Raw genomic sequence first — 20889 nt, forward strand, 5'->3', positions numbered from 1 at the left:
GTGTGTGTGTGTGTGTGTGTGTGTGTGTGTGTGTGTGTGTGTGTGTGAGTTTCAGTTAACATTCTGTATAAATTAAGTATTAATCCAAACCATGGAACAATAACTAGATCGGACTGCTAATGTCCATAGTACAGATGTTAGCTCTGCCAAAAATCCGTCTCATATCTAGATGGCGCTCTGACCAATAACCGGGAAGTAGTTTATATTAACAATAAAGAACGTTATTTATCTTTATTTATCAATGAGTAGAATAGAAATAATAGAGCAGAAAAATCATTTATTCGACGAAGGCAACAACTTGAAGAAAAACGAAGAGAGAAATACAGAGTAAAAAATTAGGCTTAACAAAAAACAATCAATCATTGCATGCTACGCTGCATGCCCTCCGAATAGGTCACCACCTCAGCATATGCGGGGCACAATATTAACTCACGCTGATTTGCAGTTGACAACCTTGGTCGATGTTGCACGGATATGGTATAACAACATACTCGTACAATAAAATTAAAATAATAACTAATGGAGAACAATTAAGGGGTCACAATAATTACTAGAACACAATATAAGTAAACATACTACAACAATTAAACAAGAATGTGTTTTTTTATAACATCAAGTGACGGGACGAACAGGTCGTGCGCTTGATGGTAACCTACATGCCTGTCCATAACAGTTACAGTGCCACTCAGAACTTTAAATTACAGAAATAGGTAAGGAGGCAGTACTACCCTGGACGAACTCTTACACAAGGAGCTCTACTGTTACTAAATATTACACAACTACATAAATATTGATAAAAATAGGTGCATTGTAACATAAGCCGAGTTGTCCAGAGACGGATAGGTGTATCTAACACAACTATTCAAATTTAGTCAGGAAATTCCAGGCAAGTTAGCTGCTTGAATGAAATTTTGAATTTGATACGTTATGAATTTATAATACTGGAGGAAATGAAACTATTTTTCCGGATTTAAAGCGCGTATATTTGTTTTTTCAAACAAACCGACGTTTCGGGCCCTTTACAGGTCCCATGGTCACGGTTGACTGAGGTGGTACAGTCTTCAACCAGTTATGTCTAATATTGATGCAAACCACCTTATTTTTTCACTATAGTTACAATAGTTATTAATTAAATACCTTATTTTTAATTTTACAAAGAAAACATTCCAATTTACGCTATATTAAGTTTTATAAATTATTTTATTGAATGAATTTTTATTAAGTTCAATTTATTATTAATTATTAATAGATATTAGAATAAACTAAAACATATTAATTAGTACTGCAGTCTTATGTCTCTTTGGGATTTTTCATTAGAGGAAATACTGGATCCAAACTGGTGGTACGGAGAAACCATCTTCCCTGTTGAAATTAGGATGTTTTTTAATTTCAATGGTCTCTCGCAGCATCCTGGGTAGATAACGGACTTCTTTTGCAAGGACCTGGGGTTTGTCAAACTTCATTGAATGTGTAGGTTTATCCATGACACGCTCACTGACTGCAGACTTGTTTACGCGACGGTGTTTGATATCAGCTATATGTTCTTTGACGCGGGTACAAATACTTCGCTTTGTTTGTCCAATATAAGAGAGACCGCACTCACAGTCAAGCTTGTAAGCACCTGCATCCTGTAAGGGGATGTTACATTTCACGGGTCTCAGGAACTTAGAAATCTTCGTCAGGGGCTTGAAATAGGTCTTGATAGATGCGAGCCTGAGGACTCTTCCGATCGTGTCTGTAACACCTCTCACGTAAGGTAAGATGGCAAGTCTTCGCTCGACTGTTGGTGGTTTCACACGGGGTCTGCGGCATTGGCGTGGAATCTTCAAGTTATTCGCATGTAGGTTGCTTTATATGTTGAAGTTCCCCTGCCAGATGATTATTGTCGCAGACACCATGTGCCCTCTGAAACAAAGATTTGCCCACGGTAGCTAACTGGCTAGGATGGTGATGGGAATTACCATTGAGATACCTATCTGTATGGGTTTTCTTTCGAAATACAGTATGGCCTAAGGTGTTATTAGGATTTCTATTAATTAAAACATCTAAGAAAGCTAAAGTACCACAATTCTCTTGTTCCATATCGATTTAAATCCGGAAAAATAGTTTCATTTCCTATGTGTAACAATCGCGAAAACCTAAGAACTCGATTTACAATACTGGAATTAATGAATAAATAAAAGAGTACAGTAATATACAAGTTTATCCTTAAATAACATCGTGTAATAGATAAAAAGGTAAGAGTCTCAGCTTAAGCTGTTTTTCGGACCCCGCCCTTTTGAAGAAATTCGCTACATTTGAAATAAGTATTATGTGACGCATCTCGACCAGCGCCACAAAAACAAAGCAGCCAATAGTACAAAATAATTCACAAACAACATTTACGATTTAAACCTATAAATATATTGGTACCTATATCGTTCAATATAACAACATAGCAATTTAGAACAATCCGATTTGAAGTTTGGATAGGGAGGGATAGGGATTATTTTATTTATTATGTAAACGGCCGTGTATATCAGATAATTCCTCTGTAATATGAAATATAAGAACTCACTTTTTTTCCTTGTAATATGATTCAAATATTGTTCATGAGTTAAAATTATTTTTTGACAATAGTGCGTGCATTTGTGTGTTACAAACTAATTTACGAATTAACGCTTGCTAATATGGGTACATGGCGCTAATCGTATACAAAATAAAAGAATAGCTGGAATAGCTTCTATTTGGAGTGATAAAAAGCAAAAATCCTTTTTATCCCCATGAACGTCTTATATGGAATTAAAAGCACACACCTGCAGGTTTCCACTGTGCATTCCAAAACATAGAACTTATACAGGCAGTTTTAAATACTCCGCGGCGAAAATTTGGAACGATATAACGCCACCAGTGCGTTCTTCACAATCCGTTTATACTTTCAACTCAGAGAGCACATTTTAATACTGCAAAATACGCCTGGAGAAATAATATTTGTATAACGCAAAGAGAAACATAAAATACAAGACATAGTGACAATTTTATTTTTCTGATCTAATTGACTTCTTTATTATGTTTTACCTATTTTAATGCGCCTCTACAATTTTTTATTTTCTTTTTAATTTTAAAATCATAAAATAATATTGTACCTACTTGTAACATGTGTTTGTGCTGAATAAATTTATTTTCTTTCTCTCTTTCTTTTTCCACTGTCCCTAAAAATCTGTACAATTAGTGCCATTTAAGTGATTTGTTTGTTATCACTAAAAATTAGAGTAGTTTTAGTAAATTGCAGCTTGTCAATGTACAACAAATTAGTTACCAAAATAGCTATTTGGTACTCGTGTACCAATGTGTACCAAACGTGTGCGGCATCTAGTGTACCAATAGGTACTAAACACCTGCCCCCATAGTCTTGTATGGCGATTAGCAATTGAGTTATACTTCCATGATCCAAACTAATATTATAAATGGCATATATATTAAATGCCGTACCTGAGAAGCATTACACTGTAAGCGCCAATTCTGTAATTTTACGGGGGTGTCGATTTTGTAAAATTTTAAAAATAGCACTTACAGTGTAATGCTTCTCAGGTACGGAATGATTCATTTAAATTTGCAAAAGCAGCAGGATCATTTTTCTCTGGGACATAAAATAAATTAAATCAATCGATATTTTAATCTGTTCTGAGCTACGTAAAAAAATTTTTGATTATTATAAATTAAGTTTGATAGTTTTATGTTGGGCCTCAAAACTAAGACAAATGAGCATTAAAACGCTCACACTCACACACTCAATAATGCACATTAATAACGCAAGCAAATTGGCATCTGCACTCGCCGGCCGCTGCTGCGGCACGCGCGCTTCGCTCGTTCATATACTAACCTAATCTAACCTACTGAATGAAAGGCGCAAACAAGCAACCAAGATTTATTAGGAGATCAATACCAAAGATAGAGAGGTTATAAATGTCATCAATCGTTCAAAGAAAAGACCAATACTAAGAAGGAGAATTGAATATTATTTTTGAATACCAAATATTAATAGTACGCTTAAACATAAGAATAGTGTTACCTTGAATGCAGTTCGTTTATAATTTATCTGTAGACCAACTAATATAGACGGAACAATTGATATACAAATCAAACATGAAAAAAGAGCACATTTACAATATATAATTTTTTTGTAATGTCTTTGCACATTTATAATATCTTTGAGGATCAAATTGTCCCATTTTAAATGCGAAAGTAGCTCTGTTTTTTACATGTTCACGCCTAAACTGCTGAATCAACATTGACGAATTTTGGTGTAGAGATAGATGGGATGAAGAAGAAGGATATAGGCTTCTTTTTGTCTCAAAAATAAATCCTTAAGCTGGTGAAATAGGGGATACAATTTTGTATGGAGAATCAATAAAACTATGAAAATTAGTATAATACAGTAAGTTACTTGAAGTACTTAATCAACGCAGACAACATTGCGGGCACCGGTTAGTGTGATATAGTTATTAAGTTATTTACGAACATGACAGTCATTTGTTTTAAAGTGATTTGTTACTTTTAAGTTAAGTAAATTACTTGTCTGAATCAGAATCACAATAAGATCGAAAATTACTTAACAATTTGAAATTTATCACCCGAAAATCCGTCAGCAATGCATTACCAGAAATGCTCGCTAACACAGAATAATTTTCAGGTGTTCGATATTCCGCACGGACTTCCGAAGGTCGTTCGTGAGGCCCTCCACGATGGAGGACGTTGGAGGGCTCGGAGGGCATCACAGAGAGTTGCACCTCATCCTCCGGGAACTCCAGTTCATCACCGCCAGGATGAAAAAGGCTGATGAAGAAGCAGAGCTAATCAGTGATTGGAAATTTGCAGCCATGGTTGTTGACAGGTACGTTCTGTTTGTTTCTCTGACTGTGCATTTGTATCTAATGGAGAAGATGTTTATAGTAGTTTCTAGTCTATTTCTTTACGTACCCAAAAGAAAGTAAAGAAATCTAGGGTGTCTTTTGCCACATCGAACACTCGAAATAAGAAAACCAATGATGAAAGTATTAACGTACTAGAAAAACACAAAATTAATTGTGATTTTGTATTCTGTCTCTTTATCACATGTCTCAAGACAGTATAAATTATTGGCGTGAAATGCGTAGAAATTAGACAAAAACATTTGGGTATAATCATGGTTGAAATTTGAACCGTAGTGTAACAAAAGTGATCGATCACAGTAAACAGATCGATTTCTGTAACAAAAGAGATCGATCGGTGTAATACAAGAGACTAATTACTGTGACAAAAGAGATCGTTCACCATAACGAGAAAAGTCGATCATAAAGGCAGTAACGCCTCGACAGCAGCACCTGATTTTATATTATCTTAGATGGTGCTGTAAAGACACTATGTGGTTTGTGCTTAATAATGATACGGGTATTGTCACCAGGTTTTGCCTGTTCGTGTTCACTCTATTTACAATCATCGCGACGGTGGCAGTGCTGCTCTCCGCGCCGCATATCATCGTGCAGTGAGGTCCCGGGTTCGAATCCCGTTAACGAGAGAACTAATATTAGACTCGAGATAGCGTAATTATGTATAAATACTGTATCTAAAATAAACCCGGTGGATATAGGTTCGTGTAAAGGTGACTGCTTATTGATCAACATGATATTATTAGCATTTGTTGATGCCTTTGTAAAATTGCCGATTTTGCGACGCCTTCACAGTCACTAAGTACTCCAGGTCGCATACAATTTTATACAATATAATCGCATAGGTAGAATTCTTAAACTGATGCCATCATCAGAAGTGCATTCAGCTTCTTAGTTCCATAAAAATTCGACTTCGATTTTCAAAAACAGACACATTTAAATTAAATGAAATTAATGATCCTGATTTAAATTTATGAAGTAAAGTTTTCATTATTTATTAAGGTCCCTGTTAATAAGCAACTTTAAAGTCCAGTGTTAAATACGTAACAGCTGAGGCGTTGCTCAAACCTCAAGGTGCATCTCAAGCTTATTGTAATAATAGATATAATCATCGGCATCTTGGATGATACCATCTCAAGGAACCAAGACCCGGCACTTGATTGATTGGGACTTAATAGCGATTTTGAGCCGACGTTTATCAATAAACGGAAATTTTGCATATTCTCAAACGATGCGTAACCTGTTAAGTAATCATTGATGTGCACTTAAGTGATATTCATTAAAAAGGAAGTTCTTTATACGGATCTTGGACTTATTAATACGGGCCTTAGGCCGGGCGCCCAGTGACGGGATAGCTGGGGATTATTAGGTGACGTAATATACCTTAATGTTCGTTGTAGAAAGGGCCATTTTGTAAAATTTTTCAGGGGAGGATGTTTTCGGTTTTAACGACTGTTTTAAAATATTTACGTTCCCAGTCAACCATGACCTGTAAAGGGCCCGAAACGTTGGTTTGTTTGAAAAAACAAATACACGCAATTTAAATCCCGAAAAATAGTTTCATTTCCTTTAGTTAGGTCCTGTTTTAAAATTTAGTTTTGGTTTTAATTAAGTTTATGTTTCAAAATTGAATTTGAAACAGGACGAAAATATTTTAAAACAGTCGTGAAAAACTAAAACATGCTCCCCGAAAAATTTTTCGATATGGCGCTTTTGCCCTTTCTACAGAACACCGACGTTTTGTTATAGTTGAAATTTTAATGAGAATGGTCGTAGCTATGAAAACAAAGCTGCTGTAAGCTTGGGGATACTAGTCGGCAGCCTTTGGAATGCTTCGGTAGACTTTTACGTTTAACGTTACGACTGAAATCTGAAGACAGGCTAAGCGCGAGCACGATGTCGCGACAGTATCGGCATGTCAGTGTGCGCTTGCATGTAGGAATGCCGAAAGGTCCCTGGTGTGGGGGCCGCAAATAAAAACAGGCAGAGAAAATTTAACACAGATCCGATGTTGACAAGCGCCTGACGGGGCAGCAGGCGGCGCGGCATGTCATTAAACTGCTGGGCGATTTTCAAGTTTGGGGATAAATGTGAATTTATATAAGGCGTCAATTGAAAACCAAAATTTTGCAGGCTCTGTTTAGTAATTAAAGAGAAAATTTATCCATATTATAAAAATTAAGTTCAGAGCATTGACTTACAATTATATGGACGTCGGGTCTGCGCTAAAAAGTGTCCGAACTTATAGGGCGTTAAAATCGTATAAAGAGCGTCATTCACGCTTTAGTCTTCGTTTGTTCGACTGACAGAGAAGCAAGCAAAATTAGACAGTACTGCGATGACATTACAATTTAAATTCAACGTTTTAGCTTTTTCATATTCCTTTACATGTCACTACGTTTAAATAGGTTGACTTGGGACATTTTTTTCGTGGTTTTTGTATTAGACCCATCGTCCATTTATTTGTAAGTCAATGGTTCAGAGTTACTTTATACTTAAATAATTCGTTTTAGTCTGTATTCGTGATTTTATATGATCGGTTAAAGTACATCCTATACCGCCCGTACTTTATACAGCAGTTGTGCCTTTTTGAGGGCAGTACAGTGTAACAAATTAGCACATTCTTTTGACAATATCCTTAGGTGTATCGTATAAAACAGTATTTCTCGCTTCTCCTCCGGTGATTCACTTCATAGCGACATGTTGGTACATGAACATATATCCACCGAACGTGGTTCAAACGCACACGTCTCCGTAACTAAGTCGAAAGACGGTAAATATAACTTAAATACGTTACATACCGTAGTTAAGTCCAACATATTATAAAACGATTGTGATGTTGACTAGGATGTTATACAGATAAAATGTTAACGAGTATAATTTGTTAAAAATATAATTATATTTCTAATTAAAAAGCGGTTAAAGCGTTATTAATAAAGTTTTCGGTAAAGGGGAAAGATCGGAGGTTCAACAGACAGGCTTTGGTTTAGGAACTCGGCTGTAACTTGCCAAGTTATTTTTGTAATTAAAGAAAAATAATTTAACGTCAAGCAAAAGTATTTTAATTTGGCTGTCATAAGATATTTATGTGTTTGCATTTTGAATTTTGGACTGGATTCTGAGTCGCACTAGGTTGACGCCCGCGACGATCGGAAGCGCATTTTCCATCGTTATTTCAGCCCATTTCCTCCCACTGCTGAGTATAGGCCTTCTCTCTATTGCGCCATCATTTCCGGTCTCATGCGAGTCGTGTCCAGTGGTTTCCAACTATGATATTGATGCATCGGGCGGGTGGTCTGCCTTTTGGTCTTTTTGCGTCTCTTGGCCACCATTCAGTAACGGCTTTCATTCATCTTACATCGTCCTAGAAGGGATGATCAAGTGCCTCGCCCATCTCCACTTAAGCTTGGCTATTCCCGTACCCACGTCTACTACCTTTGTGCGATGTCGAATGTCTACATTGGGTACTTGGTACGGCAGAGAAATTCTCATTTATATTGACATTTTCCAAACAAAGAAAATTGTGTAATTACGTATAGTGTGAATACATATAGGTTCAACTCACACTGGCGCAGAGTCGTAGCGTCGCGTTCTGTTTTTCAACTACAACCCGTTTCCATATTTGCTTAACACAAATTTGTACCTTAACAATGGGGAAATAGAGATGAATGTACTATAGGCGAAAAAAATGACGCGTCGCGAAGATTCGACTCTGCGTTGTGTGAGTTGAGCTATAGGGTCACAAATTGCATCAAACCCGTAACTAATATTTTGGAAATTCACAAAACATTTCGATTTCTTATAAATCAGTTTTAAACTAACGCTTCACGAGTTTCCTATCCACGTGGGTCAAGCCGTGAAACAGAAATCAGTCTACAATTTAATTTGATAACTATTTTAAACAATAAATTCAGAAAGAGGGTACCCTTTAATGTAAAATGAGGGATCATATGACATTTACCTTAGGGTTTTAAGTAACGTGTACATAACGTAAAGGATCAAATATTGGTATAGTCAATATTACGTCGGCTTAGTGGTAACAAATTTTATTCGAAATTTAGAATTAGTTCGAAGTCTGTTGTGAGTTTTGATTGAGTTGCTGTTAGTTTGTTTGGGTGTTTTTTGAAAGCGTAATTTACTGACTGAAGACATTCGTTAGCGGGTATTCATGTTGTTGATATACGTGTGTACATTTGAACCAGTTGAATGTAAAATTGAAATGAAAATCTTTTCATAGAACCTATTGCATCCTACTTGAAAAAGCGATTCGATGAAAAGGTTTTAATGAAATGTTTCGTGTACTATTTAGACCTATCAGCGAAACGTAAAAATTCATGAAAATATTTTCATAGAACTTCGATTTTTCATTGAAAAAGACATTCGGTGAAAAGTTATTCATGAATATTCTGTCAATATGTAAATGTCACACTGGTAGCTGTGACACACACGAATGTTTTTAATCAAATTGCCCCTTCTTTTACAACGCAAAGAAATTTACTTGTAAACATCGTTAATATATGATGATTCCACCTATTATAAATACGTCCGAATGTTGGGTACGGGTTTCTCAATTGAGAAGCAATCTTTGGAATTAATGTATTTATTAATAAATGCGATTGCTAAAGAGATTTCAAGTTAATTTCTTTGAGTTGTAATTAGTTCCAGGAATTGTTAATGGTGACGGAATTGAACAACAATTATTTAAAAGAACCAAAGTAAAAGCTAGTGTAGACGTTAGAATCGTGAATAAACGTGAATTAAATAATAAAAACGAAAAGTGATACTGATTTAATAATTTTGATTTTGTGTTCCATTTAAACAATCTTGAATATTATTCAGTGCACCCGACTTCAATTTTCACGCGTGAACAAACATACTTAATAATGTTTATATCTTAACATTTATTTACTTATAGGTATTGTTATTATTTCCTGTATATTCCCGATAAAAATAAACAATCAAATATTATTATATGTACATATATAAACTGAACGCCCTTTTCCCATCGGGGTAGGCAGAGAAAGCCTTCCACTTGCTACGATCCTGACACGCATCATTGTTTTCATAAATGCTCGTCTGTTAAGGGTATTCTTGAACTGACCTTTTGCTAAGGACGTCCTCAATTTGGTCAAACAGTAAGTTCGTCTTCGTCGGGTCTTACCAAGTAAATATAATTATTGTTAGTATTCAATACGTACTGTATTTATTGAAAATATTATTTACTAAAAGATATTCTTTGGTGGCACCCTTATTGTATTTCCTAATTTTCTATTCTTGTGGACTTCGTCCAGGGAAGTACTGCCACCTTACCTATTTCTGCCGCCAAGAAGTAATATGAGCATTACTGCGTTCCGGTTTGGAAGGGTAAGGGTGAAATTACAGGCACATGAGACTTATCAACTTATTGGTGCAGTGGCAGTACCTCTTAGATTTTCGCGATTTAAAGCTCTGAGTGGCACTGCAACTGCGCTTATCTATAAAGATAAGCGTGTCGCTTACCATCAGGCGCAAGACCTGTTCGTCCTGTCACTTGGTATTATATAAAAAAACTGCGTTTCTGTTATGAAACTAGAGGCACATGGGACTTGTCAACTTTATGTCTCAAGGGCGCAGTGGTAGTAAAGCTTTGAGTGGCACTGCAACTGTTATTGATAGGCATGTCGTTTACCACCACCACGACTAGTTCTTTTTTATATTATAATTGAGTGACGAGACAAACAAGTCGTGCGACTGGTGGTAAGCGACGTCTCCTGTCCCTAACAATTGCAGTGCTACTCAGAGTTTTAAAACGCATAAGTCCCATATGCCTGTCATTTTCAAACCAGAACGTCGTAATGATTTCATTACTGCTTGGCTGCAGAAACAGGTAAGTGTTCGTTTTGTCATTTAAAAAAAAAAGAGTACCTTTTTCTTCTAATTGTATCGATGCCATATGTGCTTATATTATACATTATAAGCTTGCCACCGTTGTGAAATGCAGATCAACGTAAGGTAGTCGACGATTGTTGCCCAGGGAGCGCTAGGCGTACAGACGAGGAATGAATGATACTTCGTGTGGGAAGGCTCCTTTCGTGCACCCCTATTGTACTGACATCACAGTTCTGCTGCGTTGTCATTGTAATTTTTTATTTCATTCTTTTGTTCAATCAATTATACAAATCTTTTTTTCCTTTCATTATAATTTATTTAGTGGAATATTAAAATCAAAATTATTTCAATATCCACCATTGACTTACAATTATATGGACGTCGGGTCCGCGCTAAAAAGTGTCCGTATTTATAGGGCGTTAAAATCGTATACAGAGCGTCATTCACGCTCTAGTCTTCGTTTGTTCGACTGACAGCGAAGCAAGCAAAATTAGACAGACTGCGATGACATTACAATTTAAATTCAACGTTTTAGCTTTTCCATATACATACCTTTACATGTCACTATGTTTAAATAGGTTGACTTGGGACATTTTTTTCGTGGTTTTTGTATTAGACCCGTCGTCCATTTATTTGTGAGTCAATGATATCCACTTAGATATTCCAATATGTACGTTTTCGTGTAATAAATAAGCAATTTCTTTAACTTCAGCACGACACAAGAACAGGACTAATAGAATTTAGACAAATAATCTTTAATCTTACACAAATATCCGTAGAAACATTTACGCCCTGCTATATCACTAATCACTTATAATAAAATTGTATATAATATACAAAAAAAATTGCGATGTGTATTTGTATATAAATTAGAAAAAAAAAGAAAAAAGACTAATTCTAATTCACTTCACGATAGATTCAATAGCTTTTTTTTTTGTTTCGTCAGTTGGAGCAGTTAGACTAAACTATAAAAATATATCCAAATATATGTCACTGGGTCTAGATTTTACATCAATTCCCAAAAGTATTTCCTCGGTGACAAAAAATCTGTAGATTGAGTAGATTCCCTTGGCTAAAGTACGGTACAAAAAATTGCCACGTTCCCACCCGCTTCTCTATTTGCAGCCCGAAAACCTTATGTAGAAGACTTCTACGCAGAATTTCACGTAACTGAGAGAGAACACAAATTTCGATGAAATGTTTTTTCATAAAATTGCAATCCACATATTCTGTTTATTTTATTAAATGTAATTTTTTAATCCGTAAACCGTTAAAGAGTTGGTACGTCAACCTCAGACAGATGTGTGATTTTTGCAGTGAAAACTGTGGGTTCCTGGGATTAAAATGAAATATCCTCACTAATGAGCTTTCAGTCGGCCTCAATGACGCCTCCGATAATTAAAAGGTTGCCAGGTACTTTCCCATCACGCCCCAGGGTGTAGCCTCGATTATAATAATTGTTACTTATATAAATGAAAATAAATGCTTCATTGATAAAACCATATTTTCATAATATATTAGTAATTTTAGACCTGTGCGTAATGAAATTCGATGAAAAGTTTTCTTAACATTCGGTTAATTGTTTTTACGTAATATCGATAATCCCTGTACGTGGCAATTTTTGGTGCTGTACAGTTTGACACTTAGCAAGTACTGTAGCACTTATATCGTAACATAGGGTTATTATTTAACAAGATACATTTAAATCACGTCTTTATCTATGTCTGTTCCTCGATTTCGCTCTTATAGATGTCGTGATAGCCTAGTAAATGTCGTGTCCCCTTTTAAAACGTGGCTTCAGTGTGTGATACAGTCGATTGCTTTTCATACTAATGAGTATTAATGTGTGCTAGGACACGCAAATGAATGGTCAGGGTATGTGTTCTTTAAATATATGAAATGGGTACTTCTGATACTCTCACTAGATCTTTCTCTGTCCGGAGCGTAATACCATAATATAATAAGACAACTATGTTAACTCTATATGGAGTTGAGTCTAATGAAGTTACCGTACTTGTTTTAATCCATTTCTGCCCAAAATCGTGGCCCGAAACGGCGAATATGCGAACCGATTCAATAGAAAGGCAAATGTTGATCTTCTAGATCAGAAAGTAATAAACATTTTGTCATTAAATTGGAACAAAACTTGATTTACAATAAATATATAGTTTAAATAGTTTTCACCGTCGATTTTTAGGCATTAATGGGTTGTAACCCGATTTTAATCCGGCATTAACAAAATGCCGGGTTAAAAGCCGGGCACTTGCCTATCTCTGCTTATTATACTATGGTAATACTAAAGAAGCCTCTATTAGCAGCACGCATATCGTTTGTGCGATTCATTGCTGAAATCTATAAACAATTGTATCATACACTAAGTTGACCCTTAGGATATTTCATAAATAAAAGATATCCTAGGAAAGCTCACTAATAATAGTGAATTTTAATATTAAATACGTCTCGGTGTGTTCTTTCTAATAAATTTTTGAAAGTGTATAATTTTTGTTTTATCATCGAATTTTGTTATGTGCGGTCGTGTGTAAATTTTAGTGTATCGTTTTCTAAGAACCTAAGGAGGGGTGTTCTTCGAATTGAACGAGTGTTTTTAGCTGTAAAATTTAAGGGAGATTGCGAAAATGGGAGAAGTGGCGATTTTTAGGAAATGGTATACACTGCTAAGGTTTTAAATATAGAAAGATTAGAATTTCATGAATAAAACTTTTCGCAGAACCACTTTGTCACTACTTAAATAAACAAAAGAGAGTTTCGATGAAACGTGTTTCATGAAATTCTGGTCCATCTGTAAAAACAATAATTGTAAAGTTAGAATACAATTCGGATATTATATAATTATAATTATTTTAAGATTTGTATCCCCATTGCAGTCATTATGTTAATAATACCACATGGTGCTCAGATAATATCATTACAAAGGATTTTTATTATGTTTATAATTCCTATGAAGTATTAATGTTGATAAATTGAGTTGATTTGTCGTATTACAGTGTTTAATATTAAGTTTATTCACTTGAAAATATGTATAAGTATTTAAATATTTGTCCTTTAAAATACTATATTTATTATTATGTATAATCTTCATTCGAAAGTGACGATTAAGTATAAAAATTGAAAATTGTAAAATTAATTGAATATATTTAATTAGATTTGTTAGTGCCAAAAACTAGGATTTATAAATATTGAATTAAGTTGGATTATAGGGGTATAAATAACGGATAAAGTTGAGAATTTTATTGTATAAAAAATATAAAAACGAACTAGGGTCTTTGTTAACTCGTAATTTTAACGTTAATGTTTTTGAGGGCTGGGCCGTGAGAGGGGCTAATCAGCCAATTTTAAAAACTTATTTTGTTAAAAAAAAAATTGAGAGGTTGTGACGCAATTTTTGCCACTCTGCGGCCCAGAGCTCGGTTAAATAAAATAAATATACATTTTAAAGCGGGTAGATTTACATCTACAATTAAAACGGGTTGACATCTATTCATACCACGAGTCGAATACGGTGAACAACTAATCAAAAAATAAAGACAAAAACTTAAAACAAAGCGTAGTTAGTACACATGACATAATTAACTTCATGAAGTTATTACTGTTCGGGCTATAGACGAATTAAAAACAGCCGCGATCTCTGGAAGTGCCTTGTTTATAAGGTACATTATACAAAAAACAGAGCAGTAAAACTCCAGCTGTATTGTAGTAGTAGCATCAAATACAGATTGTCGTTTAAATGAGAACTCTACTGCATCATTACTGCGGACTGTTGCGATATGCCAAAAACAACTGCGCTTTTTCGGAAACGGTGACTATAGTAATAAAGATGGCGTATCAGCTTACGATTTTAAACAAATATAACATAGTGTCTGATTTGTATGCTGTTTTTGTCTATGAATTTGCAGTTTTCCGCCGAATTGGACCCGTGGATCGATGGGTGTTTAAATAAAATGCCTGCCTGGGACCGGGTAATAAATGTACACACTGCGTTCTGTCATCTACATCCGCAACGCATTACACTTTTGTATCGTTATTTTACTTCTTACTGTATTCTTATACTAAGAGCTATAAATCTATTGCTAGCCGCAGTGATGAAAGGGCACACGTTCTGAATAAGCCAATATAATAATAACAAGAGCTAATTTTTCTATGACAATTATTCAGCTGAAGGATAAAAAAATATTGAAAAGTAATTATTGAGGACTTCGTGCGAGTTAAACAAATTTTAAACTTTTCATTTTTAATAAGATTTCTCTTTCAATTTCAAATTTCTATTGAGTCACAAAATTCTAACGACATTACTACACAAAATTTAGTTTAAATTTTTAATAACTTGCCTTTGAACTTTTTGTCGTTGGTGTTTTGTGAAAAGGGCGTAAGCGAAAGTTCGAAAAATTCTACTTAAAACTTAAACTTAATTAAAACTAAAATTGAATTTTAAAACAGGACGTAAATATTTTTAAACAGTCGTTAAAACCTGAGACATGCTATCTTGAAAATATTTTCAAAATGTCGCTTTCGCCCTTTTCACAAAACTCCGACGATATTTACTTCTTGGGAAAGAGGATACTTAGTTACATGTAACTTTTAACATTTTGTCGCTTTTACAAAACTTGGAGTATCACGCGACTTCATTAAAAACTTCCATCAACTTGGCCTGCATAACTTAACATGTAGCACCTTAAGGGTGTCAGGAATAACTTGAAGAATAAATTAACTCAACTAAGTTTCTAAGTAACATTTAAGTTGAGAGCGTGTTTCGCTTACATGATGTCCTCTTACGTCCGAATTGCCGAATTCTCTATAGGACTTGAGGATAAACTTAACAGTGTCTTATTCTGAATAGAATTTACAAATAAAATTAACATTGTGCTAATGTGACATATTAAACTAATATTTCTTTGTATTCCAGTTGATTTGTTTGGAATTAATTAAAATACATATGTAAATGAACCTACAACGATCGCCTTTATCCGTGAAAGTATTTTTTTAAATTCACAATTTCGTTTAGAAATACTGTATACGGGCATTTTTTTAATAGCGTTTAATACGTCACACGAGCTCAAAAAAGACAGCACACTGCGAACTATATAGAAACTAAATGCTTTAAATGTAAAACAGGTATTTTGGACTCTCACATAATTTCTATCAATCTGTAAAGGTAATAAGGGTCTCTTCTAATGAACTTAACATTTCTAAAAAGTAACGATTCTACGAACTATAACAAACGATATCAATTATTTTGTGCTTTGAACAGTTCATCTCAAGAAATTACCTAAGAGCCAGTGAGATGAATAGAAGGAGAATTTCAAGTACAAGTAATTTATTTCGCTCTATTTCACTTCCCAGTAGCACTAATTCACTTTAATTTCTATCTTCAAAATGCTGTGGAAATATTCAAAATTCAGAATATTCTTTGCTTACCTGCCGTCCACTATCTAAAACGCGGCTACGTGACAAATGGTCAAATATCCGATATAAATAGCATAAGATGGAGCACAAATTTCTCTTTTAAAAACAGTTAAAATTAGTAAACGTTTTCGACTTATCGGAACTTACCCTAACGACGCACAGCTGAAATATCATAAACAATTTCAATATACTAAAACTGGATTATGGTTTTTTATGATATCTCAAAAAAATGTTTTGTCGCTTAGTTTTAGTTAGCGGGCGGCAGTTATGTTCTTTTTACTTAAATTTTAAATCTTAAATTTAAAATCTTTACGCCATACTTTATAACATACGTCAATCTTTCATCGAATATCTCTTTGTGACTTTCGCAGAAAGTGAAAAAGAGATTCGACGAAACGTTGTTCATGAAATTCTACTTAACTTAACCATCTTTTCAAAGGTAAACACAATCTATCGAAATACACACGCTCGGCAGAAAAGTTGATATTTTATTTCCACGGCATGTCAAGTGATTTATTTCACCAAGAACCGGTCCAATACGTCTGCTTTTTAACAAAAAATTGTTACAGACGTCGCCTATATTTCTCCAAGATGTCATTTGTAAACGTCAGTTGATCAATGGACTGTATTTGTTCATCTGATTTATCTGATTTTTAGTACCAAACAAAGTGTTAATATGGAACAATGTTGGGTGAGGTCCTGTGTTGTTTTACTTGGGGTTGTTGTTGAAAATATGTATAGATATGATTTTTTTTGTTGAAGTATGTTTTTGACTATGTCTAGCAAATACTAAAAATACTATCACTTAGCTTCTTTTAACAATATTTTAATACAAATACTAAATAATATAAATCTCTCGGAATCACCGGTATCCGACACCCTTCGGTCAAAAGCACAAACGAATTAAAATTGATTTTCTTAATTGAAATTAAGAGATACTTTTTCATTTTTTATATCAAGAAATATTTAGGAATGCCAATGCAAGACGGTTTTTTTGGAAGTGCATCTGCAAAAGTAGAGTCTTTTCGTAAACCCTTGTTAAAACAATACTTGGATAAAACGGTTCTAATACAAGATAGTCTATTAAATAATTCAAGTGCATTATATATTTTCGGTCCTCCAAAAAAATACAATAATCAAATTCAAACTTGTTAAATACTTTAAATGTGCTACGTAAGTTTGCGCTAATGTTTACAGAAATTTATAAACGAACCTTTAGCTCCATCCTCACCGCTCCTCCTTCGGTCAACTGGTCAATAAAGTCCGGAACACTCTGTCATAATGTCGTTGATATACCACCCATTCGCACGAAGCGCTTTGCTTCTTCCTTCTCAATAACACTTTAAGGAACGATTTAAATTATTTTATCAAGAAAGTACTTAAGTGACAATTTATACAGAACGCTGATTCACATATTAAACCATTTCTGACATGCAATATATAAAAAAGAGTTCAAAAGGAACTTTTCACCATCAGCGTTTCTCTTTCAGTCAACTAGAAAGTCCGGAACACTCCATACTTATGTCGTTCATGTATCCATTCGCACGAAGCACTTTGTTTCTTCCTACCCAATGCGTACGGCAAAGGAACAGAATACGCTACGGGAATTTGTGTTTCTCGAAAAGTACAAAGGTACAAAATACAAAAGTAAAAGTCCAAATTCACATCATCGTTTTATTAATAATTGAAACCCATTACATATTTTCGATCTTCCAAAAAATACAATAATCAAATTCAGATTTATTAAATGCTTTAAATGATTTAAAAAGGCACAAAACATATATAAATAAGCAACTATGTTGTTTTTATATGCCATTGCAGCAAATAACTTCAATAGAACTTGGCGTAACGTTAGGTACAGGTGAGATTGTGGTTAAGCGTATCTCTATTATTAATTTTAAAGAAGCTTGCAACACGTGTAATGTCTATATTTTTGAAAGAAGTCAGTTTTTATTATTTACCTTTCGAGGATCAAATACTGTAAACAGATAATGGTAATTGTCTACCAGGGTCGCAGAGATTAAAACAGTTTGAGGACATTCATAAAGCCTATAACGATTCGAAATCGGTCTGTGGAAGCTATAATTACTTTCGAATACTAACAAAACGCCCTCTTTTACGGGCTTTGGGTTTTGTTTGCGCGGTTGCGGGTTTTATAGATGAAAGAAAGGGATGGATGGATTTTATTCCCAGCAAGATAGAGCAAGAAAAATAATCACGAGTTTATTAATGGCATTAAAATGTGGTCGAATTACTTCTTTTACAGTTTTATTATATCAATTTTCAATTAAGATGTACCTCATTGTTGAAAACTCGATTAATTTCCGATGATTTTGCTTTGGTAGTTATAGGAACTGATTCTTGGTGAAATGAATCTCTTCATTGCTTTTTAACGATGACTAATTCTTTCAAAAGTTTTCTTTTATTAACTGAAAATACGAGGGTAGATCAGTGATTTGGCGTGATTGGATAATTTCATTTAGTGATGGTACATAATGAAAATTAATAATGTTTTAAAAAACAAATGAGAATAATGATAATTATTATTATTTTCATTTACTTGTTTTCATATTTAAACTTTGGAAAGGGGATTGTCATCGTGCTCCATAGGTCTGTTATACACGTATAACTTGAACAAAATTTCGTGAAGTATTTTTCGTGGTAACTCTGAACAATCGGTCACAATATTAATACATAGGAAATGGAGTGCAGGTTTTAAGACTTTCGTGGTTTTTCACTACAGGTTTTTACCACGGTATAACATTTCACAAACTTGATATTTCAGAAACATAAAGTGTAATCACAGTTTCGAGTCGGGATACTTAGAAGCAGTTATTCTGAGGTAATGAACCTGTAACTTGTGATAATCTAATAAAAAATTAAAAGGATTTTCTATAAGAATTGACAGAGCGCCGCTTTGAAAATTATTTCAATAAATATACACGTTATTTATGTTATAAAACTTTCTATAACTTTACGAAACATTGCTTTTGTAGGGTACATTAAAAACTGTGACATTACACATGGTATACATACAGTATTTCATGAGGTCTCGAATTCGTCATGTACTTCTCGGGACTTGTAAGAAATATTGTGCAAGCTTACTTGTGGCTTCATTTCATACATTTCTTTAATTCATATATGAACATGGAACAAAATGTTCAAAATTTCTACCATTTTCATAGGCAGTTCAAATATAAGCATTTAAAAAACTTCGTACTTAGCTTTGTTAGAATTAATATAGTCTTCCATCTTTCTCTTATCATTACTTGATTACAAATATTGGCGGAAGTGTGTACCAGCTAAGTTTTCGGTAAAACTATGGCTTCAAATTTCAGTTATTATTTATGGTCGGCCAAGTTTTAGTCGTATATTCAGTTCGATTTTTTTCTAAGCATTATGCTTGACAATTTTGAAGCATGCTCTTGATGGAAGGCTACCTATGTTTACAATCACATTCGACCAAATCATACGAAAGGCATACGTAACTTGCTCTCTACTTTAGCTTTCATAAAAAATCCATATTGTGTTCCTGTGGCTTAAACATAGACAAAATAAATTAATTAAAATTAATAAAAAATAACGACTGCAGTAAGTTGATTCAATGAGGAGTAAGTATTTAGTTTAAGAAAAATTCTTTAGGTGGAAAAAAGTAAGAAATGGTGGCGTTAGTGTGCTCGACGATTCATACAACTGGCGCCATTTTTAATACATTTTTCCACCTAGCGCGTAACTTCGGAACTAAATATTATGTCTTCTCGTTACAACCGCGTGTAATGTAAGTTTATAACGAAAAGCCCCTATGGAGGTTTTTTATAATAGTCAACAATATAAAATACAAAGGTAAATTTGTAAAATAATAAAAAAAGTGAACGAGTAAAATGTTTATTCGTTAAAATTGACTATCGTAAGTAGTATTCGATTTGTATAAAACTAAAATAAATTAAAGCAATCTGATTTATACTATGCACATTGTTTTATTTGTATCTCCCTATTATTTTAAGCAAAAAAAGCGCAAAACATATATAAATACAAATAAGCAATTTTGTTGTTTGTATATACCAATGCTACAAATAATTTCAATATCAATTCAATAAAAGTTTAATTACAGTGAATAGCGACTTCTCTAGCCGGCGTTGATAGCTGGAAAGGTGTCTAAATGGGTGACGAAATGCTTTCATAGATTTGTCATAGATGGCGCCACGGCTAAAAAGTCGTTGAAAACCAAATACGAAGATCCGACAACAAGTACATAGAGAAATTCGTGAGATTCGCTGGTTTGTTCCGTGGCTTAGTCGGTCATAGCGTGTGACACGGTTGGCTAGAAGACGTCGGTTCGAATCCGGCAGGATCGATGGAATTTTTTCTAAATGGTTGACCTTTGTATTAATAGGTAAACAAACTTCAATAGAACTTGGCGTAAGGTTAGGTACAAGACTGAAAATCAGCGAAACGGAATCTTTAACCTTTTTGTACACATCACTCAATTGTATTTTCTATTAGTTATTAAGTATTGTGTTTTCAATGTATTGGGGAGAAATAAATGTCTTTTCATTTATTTATTTGAGATTGAGTTATAGAAAAGATTATAATACTTAAAAAGTAAAAGATTTTCTTTTGGCATCCTTTGGGGTCAACCCTAGATCCTAGATAGAGGTTTCCTTTCTATAAAATATATCCCAAGAATTAATGA

At 34.1% G+C, this 20889-nt stretch overlaps 1 protein-coding gene across 1 annotated transcript in view; it reads left to right on the plus strand.

Annotated features, from left to right (window-relative positions):
• The window catches only part of LOC113229904 (acetylcholine receptor subunit alpha-type acr-16), a 97833-nt gene extending 91781 nt beyond the window's left edge, over window positions 1-6052 (plus strand). Inside the window, exons 10-11 of the mRNA XM_026463596.1 lie at window positions 4673-4873; window positions 5423-6052. Coding sequence (XP_026319381.1) covers window positions 4673-4873; window positions 5423-5507 — 286 coding nt within the window. The 3' untranslated portion in view covers window positions 5508-6052. The remainder of the gene's footprint in view (window positions 1-4672; window positions 4874-5422) is intronic.
• Window positions 6053-20889: the final 14837 nt, after the last annotated feature.

This window comes from Hyposmocoma kahamanoa, unplaced genomic scaffold (assembly GCF_003589595.1).
Source record: "Hyposmocoma kahamanoa isolate Upper Pololo Valley unplaced genomic scaffold, ASM358959v1 63, whole genome shotgun sequence".
Classification (NCBI taxonomy): Eukaryota; Metazoa; Arthropoda; class Insecta; order Lepidoptera; family Cosmopterigidae; genus Hyposmocoma; species Hyposmocoma kahamanoa.